This window comes from Cottoperca gobio, chromosome 17 (assembly GCF_900634415.1).
Source record: "Cottoperca gobio chromosome 17, fCotGob3.1, whole genome shotgun sequence".
NCBI lineage: Eukaryota > Metazoa > Chordata > Actinopteri > Perciformes > Bovichtidae > Cottoperca > Cottoperca gobio.
Window position 1 is genome coordinate 7,285,027 of NC_041371.1, and position 16,950 is coordinate 7,301,976.

The 16,950-nt window shown below is 39.7% G+C and overlaps 2 protein-coding genes across 3 annotated transcripts in view; both read right to left on the minus strand.

Moving 5' to 3' along the window:
• Positions 1–36: 36 nt before the first annotated feature.
• Positions 37–11,235, minus strand: stam (signal transducing adaptor molecule (SH3 domain and ITAM motif) 1). 2 transcript variants are annotated; one of them, XM_029453345.1, is made up of 14 exons: positions 10,829–11,233; positions 8,240–8,324; positions 7,952–8,027; positions 7,634–7,729; positions 7,354–7,500; positions 6,914–7,004; positions 6,450–6,645; positions 6,143–6,237; positions 4,892–4,980; positions 4,576–4,663; positions 4,359–4,413; positions 4,079–4,232; positions 3,769–3,893; positions 37–3,069 (listed from the first exon to the last, which is right to left on the minus strand). In XM_029453345.1, the coding sequence occupies exons 1-14, from the start codon at positions 10,866–10,868 to the stop codon at positions 2,877–2,879; spliced, it is 1,530 nt and encodes a 509-aa protein (XP_029309205.1). In that variant the 5' UTR covers positions 10,869–11,233; the 3' UTR covers positions 37–2,876. The 2 variants fall into 2 exon arrangements, with proteins under 2 accessions (XP_029309205.1, XP_029309206.1); XM_029453346.1 differs by having other exon boundaries at positions 61–3,069; positions 3,769–3,890; positions 10,829–11,235.
• A 796-nt stretch (positions 11,236–12,031) lies between these two features.
• Positions 12,032–16,950, minus strand: part of colec12 (collectin sub-family member 12) — a 28,755-nt gene continuing 23,836 nt past the window's right edge. The window contains exons 5-10 of the mRNA XM_029453336.1: positions 15,903–16,946; positions 15,036–15,677; positions 14,805–14,947; positions 14,586–14,695; positions 14,297–14,442; positions 12,032–13,127 (exon numbers count right to left, since the gene is read on the minus strand). Of these exons, the coding sequence (XP_029309196.1) occupies positions 13,108–13,127; positions 14,297–14,442; positions 14,586–14,695; positions 14,805–14,947; positions 15,036–15,677; positions 15,903–16,946 (2,105 nt within the window). The 3' untranslated portion in view covers positions 12,032–13,107. The remainder of the gene's footprint in view (positions 13,128–14,296; positions 14,443–14,585; positions 14,696–14,804; positions 14,948–15,035; positions 15,678–15,902; positions 16,947–16,950) is intronic.

The window sequence follows — 16,950 nt, forward strand, 5'->3', positions numbered from 1 at the left end:
GTAAATAAAAAGACATGTCATGTATGTACAAAGTGCTCCGACATCAAGAAAACAAGGCCGTTCATATTATTCTGTACATTTGGCCTGTTTTTTTTATTGTGAATACCAATTAATAAGAATGGTTAAAAGAATACATACAAACAGCAGGATACAAGTTTAGACAGAACCTTTACAATAACGGTGTTTAAAACTTAAAAACAGGCAGCATCTCAATCCTGTGCAATAAAGTTACATCGGGGGTGCAGTCCAACGCTGTGGTGTAACGAGAGGTTACATTTGGATCATGTGTGGGGATTAACTGGCTCCTGGTCCCAGAATAGCTGCTGCTTGTCATATATTTGATATGTTCGGCCCTCTTCGATCAAACAGATTAACACCATTTCCCTCTCGCATTACTTCCAGGCAGCAAAAGAAACATTTCTCGTCTTTCAAATCAACTATATGAAAGCTAAAATCAAGTTCTGGAGAATAAAATGGCCTCTTACAAAGTCCCAGGCACCAAAGCTTAATGTCGGGGGTCGTTTTTAAGATTCTTGCGGTGACACGGGGCGGCGCACGCTTTGAAACATAGCATCTCAAGAGAAATTGAAATGACACAAATATCCGATCAACACACCAATTTGTCCTGCAACTGGAAGATCTGGTTCATCGTATTTAAAACTGCTTCATAATTCCTTCACGTAGCATCATTCAATATTAAACAACAACGGATAAATAACGTTTTCTTCTTCTTGCAGCCCAGTCAGCGTTTGTAAACATCAACTCTTTCCCAAAGACTCTGAACAGGTAGAAGCCGTAGAAGATTATGGAAAGTACGTTGAGAGGAGTAGGAGTAGACTTTGTACAATATTCAACCTTAAAAGCGTCACTGGAACAGAGAGGTACTTTAGGAAAGACTTGTTTACAAATCCTGACTGTGCGTCCCAGAATGATAAAACCTTCTTTCGGTTCTGCTTCAGGTAGAATTTGTTTTAGTGTTAGACAGCTCTGAGAAAAGGTCAGGTTTGAAATGCAACGGGGGATGGGTTAGATCAGGTTTTCACATTACCATATGACCCTACAGTACGATGAGCATGTATCAAACACTGAGAGAAATGTCCACGTTCTCATGTGAGCGATTTAAATATACAACTAAGTTCGGCAGAATATCACATATTCTTGCTTTACTCTGAATACATACATCCTGCACTTAAAATAGCATAACAATAATAAGAACATAAATTAAAATGCACTACAAAAAAAACAATTTTTAACACTGACTAAAGAGATGCTTTAAAGACACTGGGGCTGTTCAGAGAGGTCGCCCCCTAGTGGCCGAGTCTGTTAGTACAGCCGCTGCATACATCCACCAACAAGGACCAACAGCTGCTCATTTACAAAAGGGAAACTCTGCAGTATGAAGTTAGGAGTCGTTCGTGTTAAGAAAAGAAGAAAAAGATTTTTCATTTTGTTCTCTTTGGCTTTTACACCTTTAGTTCAGCGGGGACATCATGACTGCAGAGTTCACCTTTAAGGCCGAGAGAAGCACTCGGCGCTGCGCTAACGTCCAGCCCACCACGTGGCTTCACTAACTGTTCGGTACAGTATATACAAGAGTCACGTGCATGCGGAAATTCCTCTGGTTTCTTTTTCCCTCCAAAAAAACAAAAACAAAGTGGCTTCAGTTTTCAGTACTTCTAAAAGTTGACGACATAATACAGAATGTAGTAAACTAACGGTTTCAGAACAGCTGAAGGTCCTTTTTCTGATAAACAAAAGAAAAGAAAGCTGAATGTGACACGATGAGCACTGCAGGTGCTTTAAGTGTGTGAGAAGACTGTGGCATGTTAGTGTGTGAGTGCAGGTAAATGATCATAACACTGATGAGGATGTGTGAACAAACTGTGTGTGCACTGCTGTACACCTGCCTGTAGTGTGTGTCCTGTGTGTGTTTTGCAGTATACATGTTCAGGGGTGGTGAGAAGGAATGCTTTTGTGTATGTCACGCTTGATCAGATAGAAATCTCAGTAATATTTTGTGGTTGGATTGAAGCTTCTAGTTACACTTATTTTCTCAAAGCAATTTTGTTCACGCCATATTTTACAGGTCCATAAACCCCGAGAAAGTTTCCAGGAACGAACTGTCTAAATTATAGATAATGATTAATAAAAGTTCACATCCAAATAATTAATTGAAAATAATTTGCTAATGTAACGTAAAAAGTCAGCAGAACATCCACAAATATATACAGTATGAAGAATAACGTTTCCCATGATTAATGAATGAATATTTGCTTGAGTTTAAATAAAGTCATTATTTTAAGGAACTAAATGAACCATGTATCATTATCCCTATAATAATAATAATAATAATAATAGAGATATTAATAATTGGTACCAAATGATGTAGTTTGGACCCATAAAATAAAGCATTACCACAATTGTTCAATAGTTCTAACCTAAAGAGGAAGCAATGAATGTCTCATGCATATAGTGCCATCAGATGTAGATTTAGAAGTGATCGGGCTTGAATGATGAAAACCTAAATAAGTGCAACTGGAGATAAAAGTGCAACTGAAAGCTTCTCCGTGTCTTCACATCAGAGTCATGTAAAAACATGGAGAAGAAGAGTGAAACTGCAGAAACATCATTAATGAAAAGAACACAAAGTGTGTGTCTGTGATCACTTCTAAGCTGTGAGAAGTGGAACTGTGTGTGTAGCAACACAAAGCGTGCCACATGTTAGCTTTCCTCTACTCTATTTGAATGTTTTCCTTCCACCTTGTGTTCCATGATAAAAACAAAATCATAGAATAATAAGAGAAATAATCCACGACCACTATTTGATCCGGTCTGGTGCATGTGTCTGCGGGAGGATAACGCTGCTTTAAGGGGGCCTATAGTAGGGCTTTCTCTGAGGAAGGTGCTATGCTCGGGCCGGAGGGGATGCTGTAGTTTGGCGTCTGCGTCATGCCTTGGGGGGGGCCGGGGGCGCTGGCTGGGTTCTGGTAGGACTGCAAGTCTGCTGGGGCCATGCTGCCTGGAGCTGCGGTGTAGACTGGCGGCTGGCCCATGTACATATGAACGTCACTACGAAAAGGAATAAATCAACATTCATTTCAACACTACAGAAGGTGGAATCATGGAGGGTACAATTCATAACAGCGTAAAGCTCCGATAGAAGATAGTGTTCAAATACTCGCCGTGACAAGCCCGAATAATCACATGCTAAGAGTGACACTAATGGGCATGGAGTAAAGCTGTAATTTACATTTAACCAGCCTAATTTAGATTTCCACAGCACTAATTCCATCCATGCAAGAACACTCGCCGATGTGCCGCTCTGCATTTCTCCTTTTAAAGCCAACACTGTTTTCATTTGCAAAGTCACACGTTTCTTTTTTTGTTACGCGTGCCATAAAGTTAGTTATTGCCAATAAAACTCACCACTGCCTGCAAATATTAAAATCTAAATCCAGCCGGGAATGGAAGGGATTAGGTCATTTAATGTTAAACATCTGTATGAGGTGTCGTTGATGCTACACAGCGGCGGGACAGGACTCCGCTGGCGTAGTGACACATTAGTTATGTGCGTAAAGATAATTCTGAATTTAAACATGAGAAAACCAGGAGCAGATGAGAATCACGTGGAGGCTTCATACTAAAATACATTTGTACAACAGAGGCGATGGGGAAAGAAAGGTTGTGAAAGGTGTCTCTGTAACAAGTTATAGTGTAGTGTGCTTTAGTGAACCAGAATAAGAAGCAACTGGAGGATGTGGGACTCACCTGGGGGCTGGCTGACCAGGAATGGGGGCTCCTGCTGGAAGCTGCTCCAGGGGAACAGTGTAACCCTGCACCGCGGGGCCGCTCATGGCGTACGAACCCGATGCCGGCTGACCAGGGTAGACCTGCTGTGAATGTTAATGATGGAGTGAGTCTAAGATCAGCAGCAATTCAGATCAGTAACAGTAATAATAATTCTGAATACTAGAAAATCGTATCAAACAGCACATAGTTTGTTATTATTCACAATTTATGGAATAAATCACAGTTCCGATGTTCCCACAATTAAATAAACATGTGCGAGTGACTCTACCTGTTGTGCTGCGTTGGCGGGCTGCTGCATGTAGTACTGTTGGCTCTGTAGCTTGGCATACATGGCGTAAACTGGATCTTCGTTCATTATCTTGGCATACAAAGACAGAGCTTCCATCACCTTCACATTCAGCTCCGACAGCTCTGAGTGCTTCCTGATGAAACAAACACGTACACATGAAACAAACTTCATATTTATGGAACGCATAAATGACATTAGGTCAGTGTCACACGTTTGTCTTATTCTGTAGTTTTCTGTGTGTCACTTCGACACAATGTACCTGTCTATATCATCCAACTTCTGGTCGATGAGGGGTCCCATTTGATTGCAGGCACCTGATGAAAAATGCAACAAATTGTTATTGATTTAAAAAATAATAATAATAATAATCCACCTTCACAGAACAAAATACCAGATTATCTTCTGCACACTGAAATATTTTGTTTTGTCTCACTTACATTCCCCTTTGTACAGAATCATCCCTAAATTCAGTTTACCTTCCAGCTGTAGCAGCTCCACGCTGTCCGACTGGTTGTCTGTGGGATCTGCACTCTGGATCATCTGCAGGAGTTGGTCCATTTTGTCCTGAAAGATTTCAATAAACGTTTCACTTTCCAGTTTGAAACGTTCCATTTATTTGTCTAAAAAACAGAAAACCTATTCTATGTTAGTCTGTGATTTCTGTCAGCAGGGGGCCATTTTTAAATGACAGATCCTATTTGGGAACAAAACTCTTAATGTATTGATGCTACAGTTGAGATCTCAATGAGGAAAGTTTCAGTGCGCAGCATGTGTTCACACAAGGGAACTTACTTCGTCTATAAATACAGGCTCTTGCTCGGGCTCTATGGTCTCCACCTGGATGTCCTCACTGAACTGTACGGTCTTCTTCTCTGTCTTCACTGCACATTTCCAAGGAACAGCGAATGCGGCAGCAGCAAAACAATGTAACAGTAGCATCAGTTACACGAACATAAGAGGTCAGGAGGCGGAGACACATCCAACACCAGTGCAAAAGATTGTTCCGGATATCAGATGAGAATAAACGTTAAATAGTCTTGAAATGTCATGTTTATAATGATATAGTTACATTGTATGCAACCTGCTGAAACAAGAAGTAGCATCACACCAAAACAAAAACAGTCCTAAAATGTAATCATGTTTGATGTTTGACATAAAACGGAGAAGACAAATGCTAAATAGCAGAAAGTGCACATGTGGTACGAGGGTTTTCAGGGATGAAACGCACATCGTGGCAAAGAAAATGATGAACAAGCAAAAAAGCAATTAGGAAAGTGTGGAAAGCAACAAACATTTGGATGTAATTAAGAGGCGTGACAAACTCTTACCAGACGGCAAGAAGCTGATCATAATGAAACACATCTATTACGCCAGATGGCAAACCCCTTTCTACAATATATGCCAAACCTAAATTTAACTTTTGACCTTTCTGTGTACCAGCAAGCGTGCGTGTTGCTTTCAACAATATGGAAAAACATTGATGAGCTTTACAACTGAAATATGGAGTTCAAACGTCCTGTATCATTACTACATCTGACGAGACACTGTGTATGGACGATACAAGTTTCGCTTTGAATCCCTTTAGGGAGCAATGAAGGAGATGATAAATGCAGAGCATGTGTCATACTACCAGACAGTGCCAGGAACATAAACGTAGCATATGAACGGCTTATTAAATGTTCTGCATTCACTAAAAGTTAAAGGTTGTGTATCGTATAAGAAACTGAATACAAGCAATAACACAAAGAGTTGAATAAATGTATCTCTTAGAAGAGGAAACGTGTCCAACAGGCAATTCTCACATGACTTCCCAGAAGTCCAGGCACTGCTTTACTGCATGTGATAACCCACTGATCACTTTCTGTCTTGATTGTACTGTGATCTTTACAGTGTTTCACCAGCTGTGTGCAAAGGATAAAGTATTTCCTACTTTAGGATCAATAATACAATATTGCTAATGGACTAAATGGGCTGTGTGTGTGTGTGTGTGTGTGTGTGTGTGTGTGTGTGTGTGTGTGTGTGTGTGTGTGTGTGTGTACTCACTCATCTCAGGCTCTGCAGTGAGGTCAGCTGTGACAAAGTTAGAGGGGAACAACCCCACTCCCTGGTATGTTTCCCCTTTCCACCAGTTGGGGTCACTGAAATAAATCGTTGCCTTCTCAGTGTTGCATTAAGATCTCATATTAAAGATTCAACAGATTACATAAGAAGATTATTTTACGGTTTAGTTTGTACGGTTTCAAGCTTCTTTAAAACTCAGAATACCACCTAGCCCTCTCACTCCTCTCACTCATGTGACAACTCATGCTGTTTTTACCCGCTTATGATGTTTGTGTGTGTTAAAATTCACCTATCGTCCAGGATAGTGATGATTTCTCCTGACTTGAAGGTGAGCTCGTTGTCCTCAGCGGCCTCAAAGTCGTAGATGGCGCGGACTTTCCTGCCGTCGGACTTGTGTGAGGAGAGCAGGCTGGAGGTGTTTGGGTAAAGGCTCGACAGGGAGGTCTGCTGCTGCGGACGTTGCTCCTTTAGTGACAGCTCAATAGCTGCACACCAAGAGACAGATATGTGAAATTATGGGTTATATAATATGGGTTTGCCCTTGAAAAAATCTAAAATATTCCTGAACATCTGCAACGCATTAATTCAGTTTAAACCTTGATTTATGCAATGTAAATATAGAATGGAAGAATATGCATGCTTTTATGGATAAGGCCTCGTCAAGTACATTTCCCCATTGACAGCTGAGTATTGAATAACTTAAATAAGCGTTTCGTGAGCAAAAACAGCCGAATTGTCCGATTATCTCTTTACCTTTGGCCAAGTCGTCTTCTTCTTTTTTTTTTGTTGAGGTGGAGGGATCCTTCGCCACTAAAGCAGGGCTTGCTTTTGCTTGCTCTGCAGCCTGTGAAAGAATAATAATTGCATGCTCAGGTAAATTAACAAGTAGAAGAATAAAAGGATACGTCTCAATGTTTAACCCTAACCCTAACCCTAATGTTTAAAGGCAGAGGGCAACAATGTCTCTGCAGATACACACACCACCACACACACTTCTAGTGGCTCATAAGTGATGAATGAGAGGAATTAGAGAGTCTACTTTTACAGATTTTTTTTTTTGGGCCATTTTGAGCCAGAGAGGGGTGCAACAAGCAACAAAAAGGTACACGGTTCGAAACAGTACAGCAAAATAACTATTTTCTCCTCACAGAGTATGCTAAAGCAAACCAATCGATTCCACCCTTCACACCTACCTGGGACCCTACAGCTGGGAAAGTGACACCCTGCTCGCGTAGATTCTTGATCATAGCTGAGATCAGACTGAGTTGGGGATCGTTGCGGAAGTCCTCCGCCCACTCCACCATCAGAGCTTTCAGCTTCTCGCACACTTTGGGGTGGCCCTGGAGACAATCATAAAAAAGGCCCACCGTGTGAACTAGAAACTGGATGCACCATGACCTATTTTCAAGTGATCAAACTAAATTAATGTGGACAACACACTGAAAGTAGAAATGAAAACACACACACACACACCTTGTTTAAGACGTTACTGACTTCACTGGCAAACTCTCTGGAGCACACCTCCAAGTGGAAGATCTTCCCACAGTTTGAGACACAAGCACCAAGCAGCTGTGAGGACACGGGTACAAACAATTCATCAGACTCACTATTTAATCCATGTGTTACAAACATGTAGCACATGTTAGGAGGACACTTAGAATAAAGTTACTCCACTAGCTCACATCTCAGTGAAAGGTTGATTAAGAGTAGATGACAAGAAGACTATTTGATGCCTCCAAGAACCGAACAATCACACTTAGAACAAACATGGTTTGTTTTCACCCTGCTTACAGTCAGTGCCTGCATGGCCACATGAGGATCCTTGTGGTTCACTCTTCTCATTATAGAGCGGAGACATTCTTTAGGCCTGCAACAGAACGGTAGAAATCAAAAGTTTGTGGAGATTAATTGCTTGGCAAGGACCAAAGAACAATCCAGCTACGTTAAGTAAACTATGTCACTTTCGGTTTCTATAAACATCAAGGCATCAACATTCATATTCATCTCCATCCAAGGATACGTGTGTTTTATGTTTGAAAAACCTTAAAGTCAGGTTTAGTATGAAGACCGTTAACTTACCCGGTGCGCGACTGTCCTATCTTATCACATATGTCCAGAATGAGGCCCCAGTCCTCAGCTGTGTTCATCTCACTGGTTGCTTTCTCTGCAGGAGAGAAGCACAACAACCAATGTAAGCAAAGAAAATGAGCGATCGCAAAAGCAGTTTTCAGGACTTACTATTTAAGAGACAGAAAAGGTGAGGATCCTCCTATGATCATAAATAATAAAGTTTCTTGAAAAATTGTAATTGAAAGCTGTGAGTGTTCTCTCCTTTTGTTTTTTGTTAATCATACAAAATAAACATTAGAAAGATAAAAGGCAACATAGCAGAAGCTCCTAACAATACAACAGCCCTCAATAAGTACCAATCTGAGGAAGCTCATAATGTTTGGTTGTGTTCAGACTGTCTGCCATTAAGAAATACACTGATTAGTGCCGTTCATACAGTGGGGTTAGTGTTCCTTTTGCCATTGCACTTTTCCAGTCTTCCATTTCATCATTATTTTATGGGACTTCTCTTCCTGCCAAATTACATAATTGTGTACTGGCCTTGTTTTGTGAGTTACCTCCTGTTTTCATAACAACTCACAATTAAAAGTGTTAAAAGTAAGACCTCTATAAGCTGACATATACTGCTATTCAGCCATATGACACATGTGTTTAGCTGCTTTTGTAATCGTGAAGTGCATTTATGCTTAACATCGAAAAACTACACCGGCAAAGAGGCTATTCCATTAGCTCTCTATATCATTTTAACATCAATATGATGAAGTAAATTGGAAAAACAGACAATCCTGTCAGGTTATGTATTCATTCACAGAGTCCCAATTGTTTTACAAAAGATTTATTGTATAAAGATTTATATAGACATTACGATATCAAAGTATAAATACCAAAATTAAGAATTGTATTTATATCCCTAACCCTTAGTTACAAGTAGATGATCGCCAACAGTGCCAAAGAGATATCTAACAGCATATTTATAAAGAAAAACAGAACAAACAACCACTCAAGCTGAATTAACACCTAAAAAGTCCAAACATACCCATTCAAAGTTTTACCAAATTAGCATTTACTGCTGGTTTTGAGGGCTACAGTTGTATATGGTACTGTATAATGAGGTGCATGTGGTTTACCACTTACCACAGAACAAAGGAGAAAAAAGGAAATGCAGTGTGACTTCATAGTTTCACACACACCACTGCATCCTCTTTCTCTTGCAGCAACTGTGAGATGTCACGCTCATCATATTGGTTAGCCAACATACAATTGAATAAAGTGAGGTGAAGATGAGGCAGATGGCTAGCTAACGTTATTTCAGTTATATCGACAATACAAATGCTAAATTAAACAATTAATGTACGTATTTATTACAAACATCTGTTTCATTTAGCATTTGTATGAAAAATTGCTCCTAGAGAAAAGATTTGTGGGACATTTTTTATACATACTTATTGGCAGAGAGCATTCTGTATTACCAATTACCATAATACTGAACAATATTATAACATTATATACAACAAATCTATAATTCTCCAAGATTTTAGATATTAAAAACATTTTTGCAATAATTAACCAGAATCTTTAAGGCATGTATTTTACCATTGCGTACATTCAGTTACTTTTTGGACTCAAATGAGAGCTTATATATTGTGTACATCTAATCATAATGTGAAAAGATTCCATTATACAATTTGATAAATATGACATTGAATTCATTACAAATTAATTTGTTATATATGGTATATTTTAGATAAATGGAAAATAATAAAAGTTATCCCAATTTCACTGGATTTTTATGTGAAAAACAAACAAGAAGTCAAAAACTTTCAACATGGTGAACTATTTAAAGTACTTTTTTTTCTTAGAATCTTATATTATTGAATTTTACTTATCCCAATTCAATTTATTATAATTAATATTATTCTTTTTATTTATTTATTTAAATCCATATAATTGGTTTTCTGTACCATAATAAATTATAATTATAAAATAAGATAATTGTCATTGTATGCACAAATTACATTTATTTTTGGCAGAAATCCACTATGCTTAGCAGCATATATGAATATATTAAAACGAGAACTATATATAAATATTATGTATTAATATAATTTAATAATATATTTTCAATAGCGATTGAGAAAAAACCGTTACTTCAGTTAACTGATGACAACATCTCTGTCCCACGTCTAGTAAACCTGACAATTAAACAAATATACTTTACATATAATATGAAGAAGAATACATATTACAAGGAACTTAATCCTTTATAATTGCGAACTATGTAAACGTTTCTAAAATGTCAGTTGCTGCTAGCTAAATCTCCACATAATATAAGGGTCCAAGCTAGTTAGCCAACTGTGGCTAACAGAGCGAATCACAACAAACAAAACAGACATTACATTTGTTTTAACACGGACTAGAGCTTGTCAGTTTATACAGCGTGAAATATACACTACAAGACAGCCATATAGTATTATTAATATAGCGCTTTGGGGGAGATATTAAAGCTACAGACAGCTGAAGAACACAAATAAAGCTGTATTATCAAAGCTAATAATTGAGCTAGCCTGCTAGAAATAGCCTCCAGCTCTGATTACTCACCAACATCTTGGTCAAATGGGTTGGTCGTGAAGAGAGGCATTGCTGGTGTATTGACAACAACAGATTTCGCCTTCCCCTGTTATTTTCTTTCCCTCTTGTATCTTATTTCATACGATAAACATGCATAGTAACGACAACTTCATGAATGTCAAATGCAGCTGGCTGAGTCTATTCTACACAGTCACTCCTTCGACAGACGGCAACAAGCGAGGCATTCTGGGTAATCAAATCAGACAGACGCGTGTTAAATAAACTGCTGTCATCAACTATTATTTAATTAATGATTTTGATTTCCACACTCATTTCCGTGAACCTGTCTGCACTGACTGTACACTAGAGAAAAAATAACGATAGGCTACAAAGTGCCCCAAAAAAACAAATTGTCATCGTCAGGTGATGGTGATCATGTGACTTGTGTCTTAACCTAATGTAGCCTACTATTCAGTGTTATCTTTCCCCCAGCAGCTTTAAGGATGTTCTGTCTGTACATCCATTAAGCCTGGTATGATGTAGATAATGAAAAAATAATTTGTTACCAATAACTAAATATTACAATATGCTACCCACAGCACAGCATTTTAATAATAACCAGGGTTAATAAGTCACCGATTGAAAAAATATATAGTAAAAGAACAGGAAAGAAAAATATTAACCCATAAGGTATTGCACTGTAGGTACATTTATTTTGGATTTGTTTTGCAGGAATCTTTATGTATTATTATGTTTTATTGCTAACTGTGGTATTTGAGTAATTGCCTTTCTTTAATTTGTATATAGTTTCTTGTATTATTGTCTCCATTGATTGCAGACCTAAATTGTTTTCAATTTCAATATACTGTACCACTCACTTCATGTATTTAATATTTATTTATTTTCACATTTTCATTGTTTCCAATTTCGAGAAACACTTGATTTGTATCTAAACATTGTTGTTGGTCATTGTTGCTTATGTATGTACATAATAGTTCTGTGTTTGTTACCCATCTATGCTTTGATGTTTGTGTTTCTTCCTATCTTCTTATAACTTGTTCAAGTGGACAAAACGTATAAGCAGAGTCTAATTACTTGACCAAAAAAGCTGATTCTGATTATTGTACATTGGTTTTGTTAAGAATTAAGAACAATATATAAAATAAAAAGCTGTAAATAAATAAAAGGATGCAGATGTGCATGATGGTATGTATCAATAAGGAGTTTCCTTTCTTCAGTTTTTAAAACATTTATTAAACAAAGACATGACTTTTCATACCATATTATCTAAATGCATTTATAACAATATTTCATAGAATAAAAATAACTGACAATTTTATTGTGATCCAGAAGAACTTTGTAATTTCATTAAGGCATAATGATCCTTGAGCCAGATTACAAACTGCTACTCAATCTTTAAGCATATTATGATTTGGAAAAAGTTGATCATACAACAATAACAATTGATTACGCAAATTATAAACATGTAACATATTTCACATATTGTATTTGGCATAATGAATAACTCATTGTATGATGACTGCATAACAAAAAATCTACATATTGTTAATGTGTGCCTCACACTGTATAAAACTCATAAAGTCTAAAACATACTGTCCTTCATAAAACAGCAGCACTGCTCACACTGAGCAACTTTTCTCAAAAAGAAACAAAAAAAGACATTGATATTTCAGTTTGTTATAAAGGTGAAATTCATACTAACTTTCTCTATATTTATTATCTGAGTTTGACTGATGGTGAGATAGCGCTCATCATTTCCCAGGAGCCTTTTTCTAATCACAGTTCTGAATCTGTAAAGTATTTGACAGTATAAAAATAGTTCAATTTTATTAACGACATAATCCTCTTATATAGATATTTGTTGTAAGTGTGATGAATGAGAAAGCAGCTAGAAAATAAAACACTATGGATTTCAATCACAACCGGTACCTTTTCTGAAATATTATTTACAGATACACCTGTACAACAGAGGCTGCCCCAATCAATGACTTAGTATAGCCTAAATAAATCCCTACATTCTCATGTTTCCTTCAGTACACATACTAAATCAATAAAAAGGGGGCTGGGTATGTGCAATGCTCTGTCTTTTGCACCATACTGTGTTGTAAAGTGCCTTTAAGACAAAGACCGGTCCAAGTCTCAGTGATGCTTGACTGAGCTGGCGTTATCAGAGTCCTCTAGTCATGTAGAGTTCCTCCTCATGTCCTTCATTATCCTCGCATCTTCAACCTCAACTTCAGCCTCTTCACCTTTCTCGCAGAAACAGCTCACACTGTCTTAGATGGATGCTATAAAACTGGAAATATCACTGTGAAGAGAACACAAAATAAAACATATAAAGTACATTTTAACACCTTTATGATGTGCTTACGGTCTGCTACATTAACTGTTACAGCAACAGTAATAACATAACTAAATATGGTAATCTAAAACTTTATTATAACTAGAAAAGTGCACTCAGTAGAGTACCGAGCTCCATCATTTGTGTCGTCACCTGCCTTTCCCAACGAAGAAAAACAAACAGACAATTACACATGCATGCATGCACACACACACACACACACACACACACACACACACACACACACACACACACACACACACACACACACACACACACACACACACACACACACACACACACGATCAAACTCACAACGTGCCTGCCACAGATAATACAGGAAACTACACACAGGTAAAATGTTGCACCATAGCGTCTTTGAGTTACAAGAAAAGTGCTATACAAGTCTAATGTATTATTATAATTATAATTATTATTATTATTATTATTATAGAATGATGCAGACTTTGGGCCCAGAGGTGCTCAGAATCAGGGGAAGTTTGACCATCTACATTTCCAGGCCAACTGAGTATACTCTCTAGATGAGGTATAGCGATATGGTCAAAAGCTCCATAAAAAGAGGACCATTAGCTGAGATTGTTCTGTCAATGGGCTCTGAATTTTGTTTAAAGTCAATCCCCTTTATATCATCCTGGTGATTGTAATTATCAGTACTCAGTAAAGCAACTATAATGCATCAATCCACATGAGAAAATAGTCCCATAGTCTCCAACAAAAACACAATTTACACCTGTTTTAGGTTACATTTGCTTAAAGCTACATTGTTAGCTGGTTTCAGATCATTCTTCTAAATGTTTGTTGTTGTAATACTAATTCCGGTCACAAGAGACTGAAATGCACAAGTCCCATGTTCTAAATAAAACTAAAAGAATTCAAGTTTGAGTTTTAATTTCTCCATGCACTCTAAACACGAGGTATATTGTGTGTGAGCAAGACAACATGAATGCTTAGTGACTGAAGGCCCACACAATAAATGCTTCTCAGGGCTTCCATAATGAATGGACTTGGGGCTGATTACCACGGACTGAATGGGAATGTCAAACTAATACATTGTTAGTTGTGATCTTTACATGGGATTTTACAAGGACAAGGTCTGATACATAGAAGGTACTGACAGTCATCAGAGGCACGTTCACAGATGAAGCCGATGCGGTCAGTGCAGTAGAAATCATTCCAATTGGCATTATGGATAAGGCCAGCACAGTCCTCGCCATCTTCGTGGCCATGGGTCCAGTTATCAGGCTGACCAGGCTTCCACTTCCTGATAGCAACAACATGAACACTATGTATTAAAAGTTGAAGCATCATACAAGGTGTTGTTGATAGAGTCAAGTCAATAAAACGCATGAATTCCATTTGCTTTGTACAATCTTTTGTAAAAACCTATTTGGCAGGTTTACTCACTTAAAAGCAGGTAAGGTTCCATCCACCCATTTCCAGACATTTTCCTCCCCCCTGTCAGTAAGGCCCAGCCAGAAATAGCCTTTTCCTGCAATTGTATTTCTCACAAATTGCTACGGATAGAAGAGCAAAAGACATTTCACAAGATAATTAGTTCAGAATAAACTATTTAAAGATTTTTTTTAATGCATTATAGTTACAATGGAATCTAATTTAATTTACCTGTTCCTCATTGTCATTAATAATGAGCATTAGAGATGAAATGTTAGTACAAAACTGGTTGGACTCGTCAAAGTTGAGTCTCTGAGACCCAGAGGAGAAGTAATAGCAGCTGTCTCCAAACCTTCTGAACTCAGGTGGGCAACCTGGAAAGGAATCATTTACAGATGCATTATTATGCACTCAAAATGGCCCAAAATCAATTTTCTACCCTTATGTAATCATTTAACTCACCAGGCGCAGGAGTAGTAGCGACAGGGGGTTGGATCTGGTGGGACACAGATCCTTCTGGTTCCACTGATGGTTTGAGGGGTTGAGGTGGTTTAGGGGGTTGAGGTTGTTTGGCGGGTTGAGGTTGTTTGGCGGGTTGAGGTGGTTTAGGGGTTTCAGGGACCTTAGCAACCTTAGCGGGCTGAGTGGGCTGAGTGGGCTGAGGAGGTTTTGAGAGCGGAGGTTCAGGCGCAGGTAACCCGGGTAGCCCTGAAGGACCGGGAGGGCCAATCGGTCCAACAGGCCCGCGAGGCCCTTCAAGCCCTGCAGGTCCTGCTGCTCCTCTGGGCCCCTGTGGCCCTTGTGGTCCTGGCAACCCGGACAGTCCATCTCTACCAGGAAACCCCGGAGTCCCCGGGTCACCTTTTTCACCAGAATTTCCAGGTCGACCTCCAGACCCTCTCGATCCTTTAGCCCCAGAAAGACCACGAGTCCCAGCTGCACCCTTTGGACCTGTCGCACCTGGTGGACCAGCAGCACTTTTCTCTCCTTTAGGTCCCACCAACCCCGGCATGCCTTTGTCTCCTTTAGCACCTTTTTGTCCTGACTGACCCACTGGCCCCTGGGGACCCTTGTCACCCCTGGGACCCCTTGGACCTGGTGGACCTGAAACATAATTACAGCAGATGATGTGTCAGAATGTACTGAGATTTCTTAACTGCTATGGATGCAGAACCGACCTTTGTACACGGCTGCCGGGCTATTTCTTTTAGTGGAAGCAATGTAGCAGGATAATTTACATTATCATTGCATTATTGGGAAATGAAGCTGATCTGAAAAAATCGTTTCACCATAATCAGGATACACACCAAGTACGTCCTCTATTCTTACCCTGCAGGATGGTGAAGTTGGTAATGAGCTGTGAGTGGTTGCTGTCCACCAGTTTCATCTCCTCCATCACTATAGAGAGGTTGCTGACCTCTTTATCCAACCTGGCAACCAGCTCATCTTGCTGTGCACGCAGCTCTTTGCTATCTGCTTTGGCCTCTGTCACACTATCATTCAGCCCCAGTAAGAGGTCTGAATGTCGCATCACTGTTTCAGCGCAGGACCTCAGGCTGTTCAAGTCGGAGGTGATGGTACCGAGGAGCTGTGTGGCGAAGCTCACGTTTCCAGTCACACGGTCCATGTCATTCTCATGTCTGTCTAACCGTGCTTCCATCTCATCAAACTTAGATGAGGTGGCGTTATCGTGGTCTCTCTGGCGGTCCATCAGCTCATGCAGACTCTGGCCATGCTCCTCACTGAGAGCTGAGGTGTTCTGGATCTGGCTGGCGAGTGTGCTGAGCTGAGTCCCCAAGTCATCCAGAGCTTCTCCATTGGAACGGGCCAGGGCTGAGTTATTGGCTGCCAAAACCTGGAGGTTCTGGACTTTTTCCTTTAGCCACTCTGTGTCAGTCCGGGTCTGCCTGGCTGTCTGCTGCAGACCCTGATAGTCATTCTTCAGTTTCTGCACCGCCTGGCCAGCGTCTTCGACCGTCTTCTGCAGCGTGCCGAGCAGATTGCGCTGCTGGGACTGGGTGATGTTTAGTGCACTGATACTAACCTGGGTCTGGCTCTGCACTTTGACCTGGCCCTGTATCTCTGACTGGAGCCGTGCAGTGTCTGTCTGGAGGTCGTCAATCATGCCACTGTAGGAGGCCAAAGTCTGGTTGACCCCGCGCAGTGAGGCCGCGTTGCCTTGCATAAAACTCTGCAGGGAGACGTGTCCGTTCTGCATGTCATCTCCAGTGATATGAAGCTCATCCAGCACGTCCCTGTTCCTAGTTGCCCTGAGAGCAACATCATTCAGCTGGTTGTGTAATGCGTCCAGATCTAACTTGAACGTCTTGATGTCACTTGTGGCATTAACTGACTTCACTCCTGCCTGATTATCTGA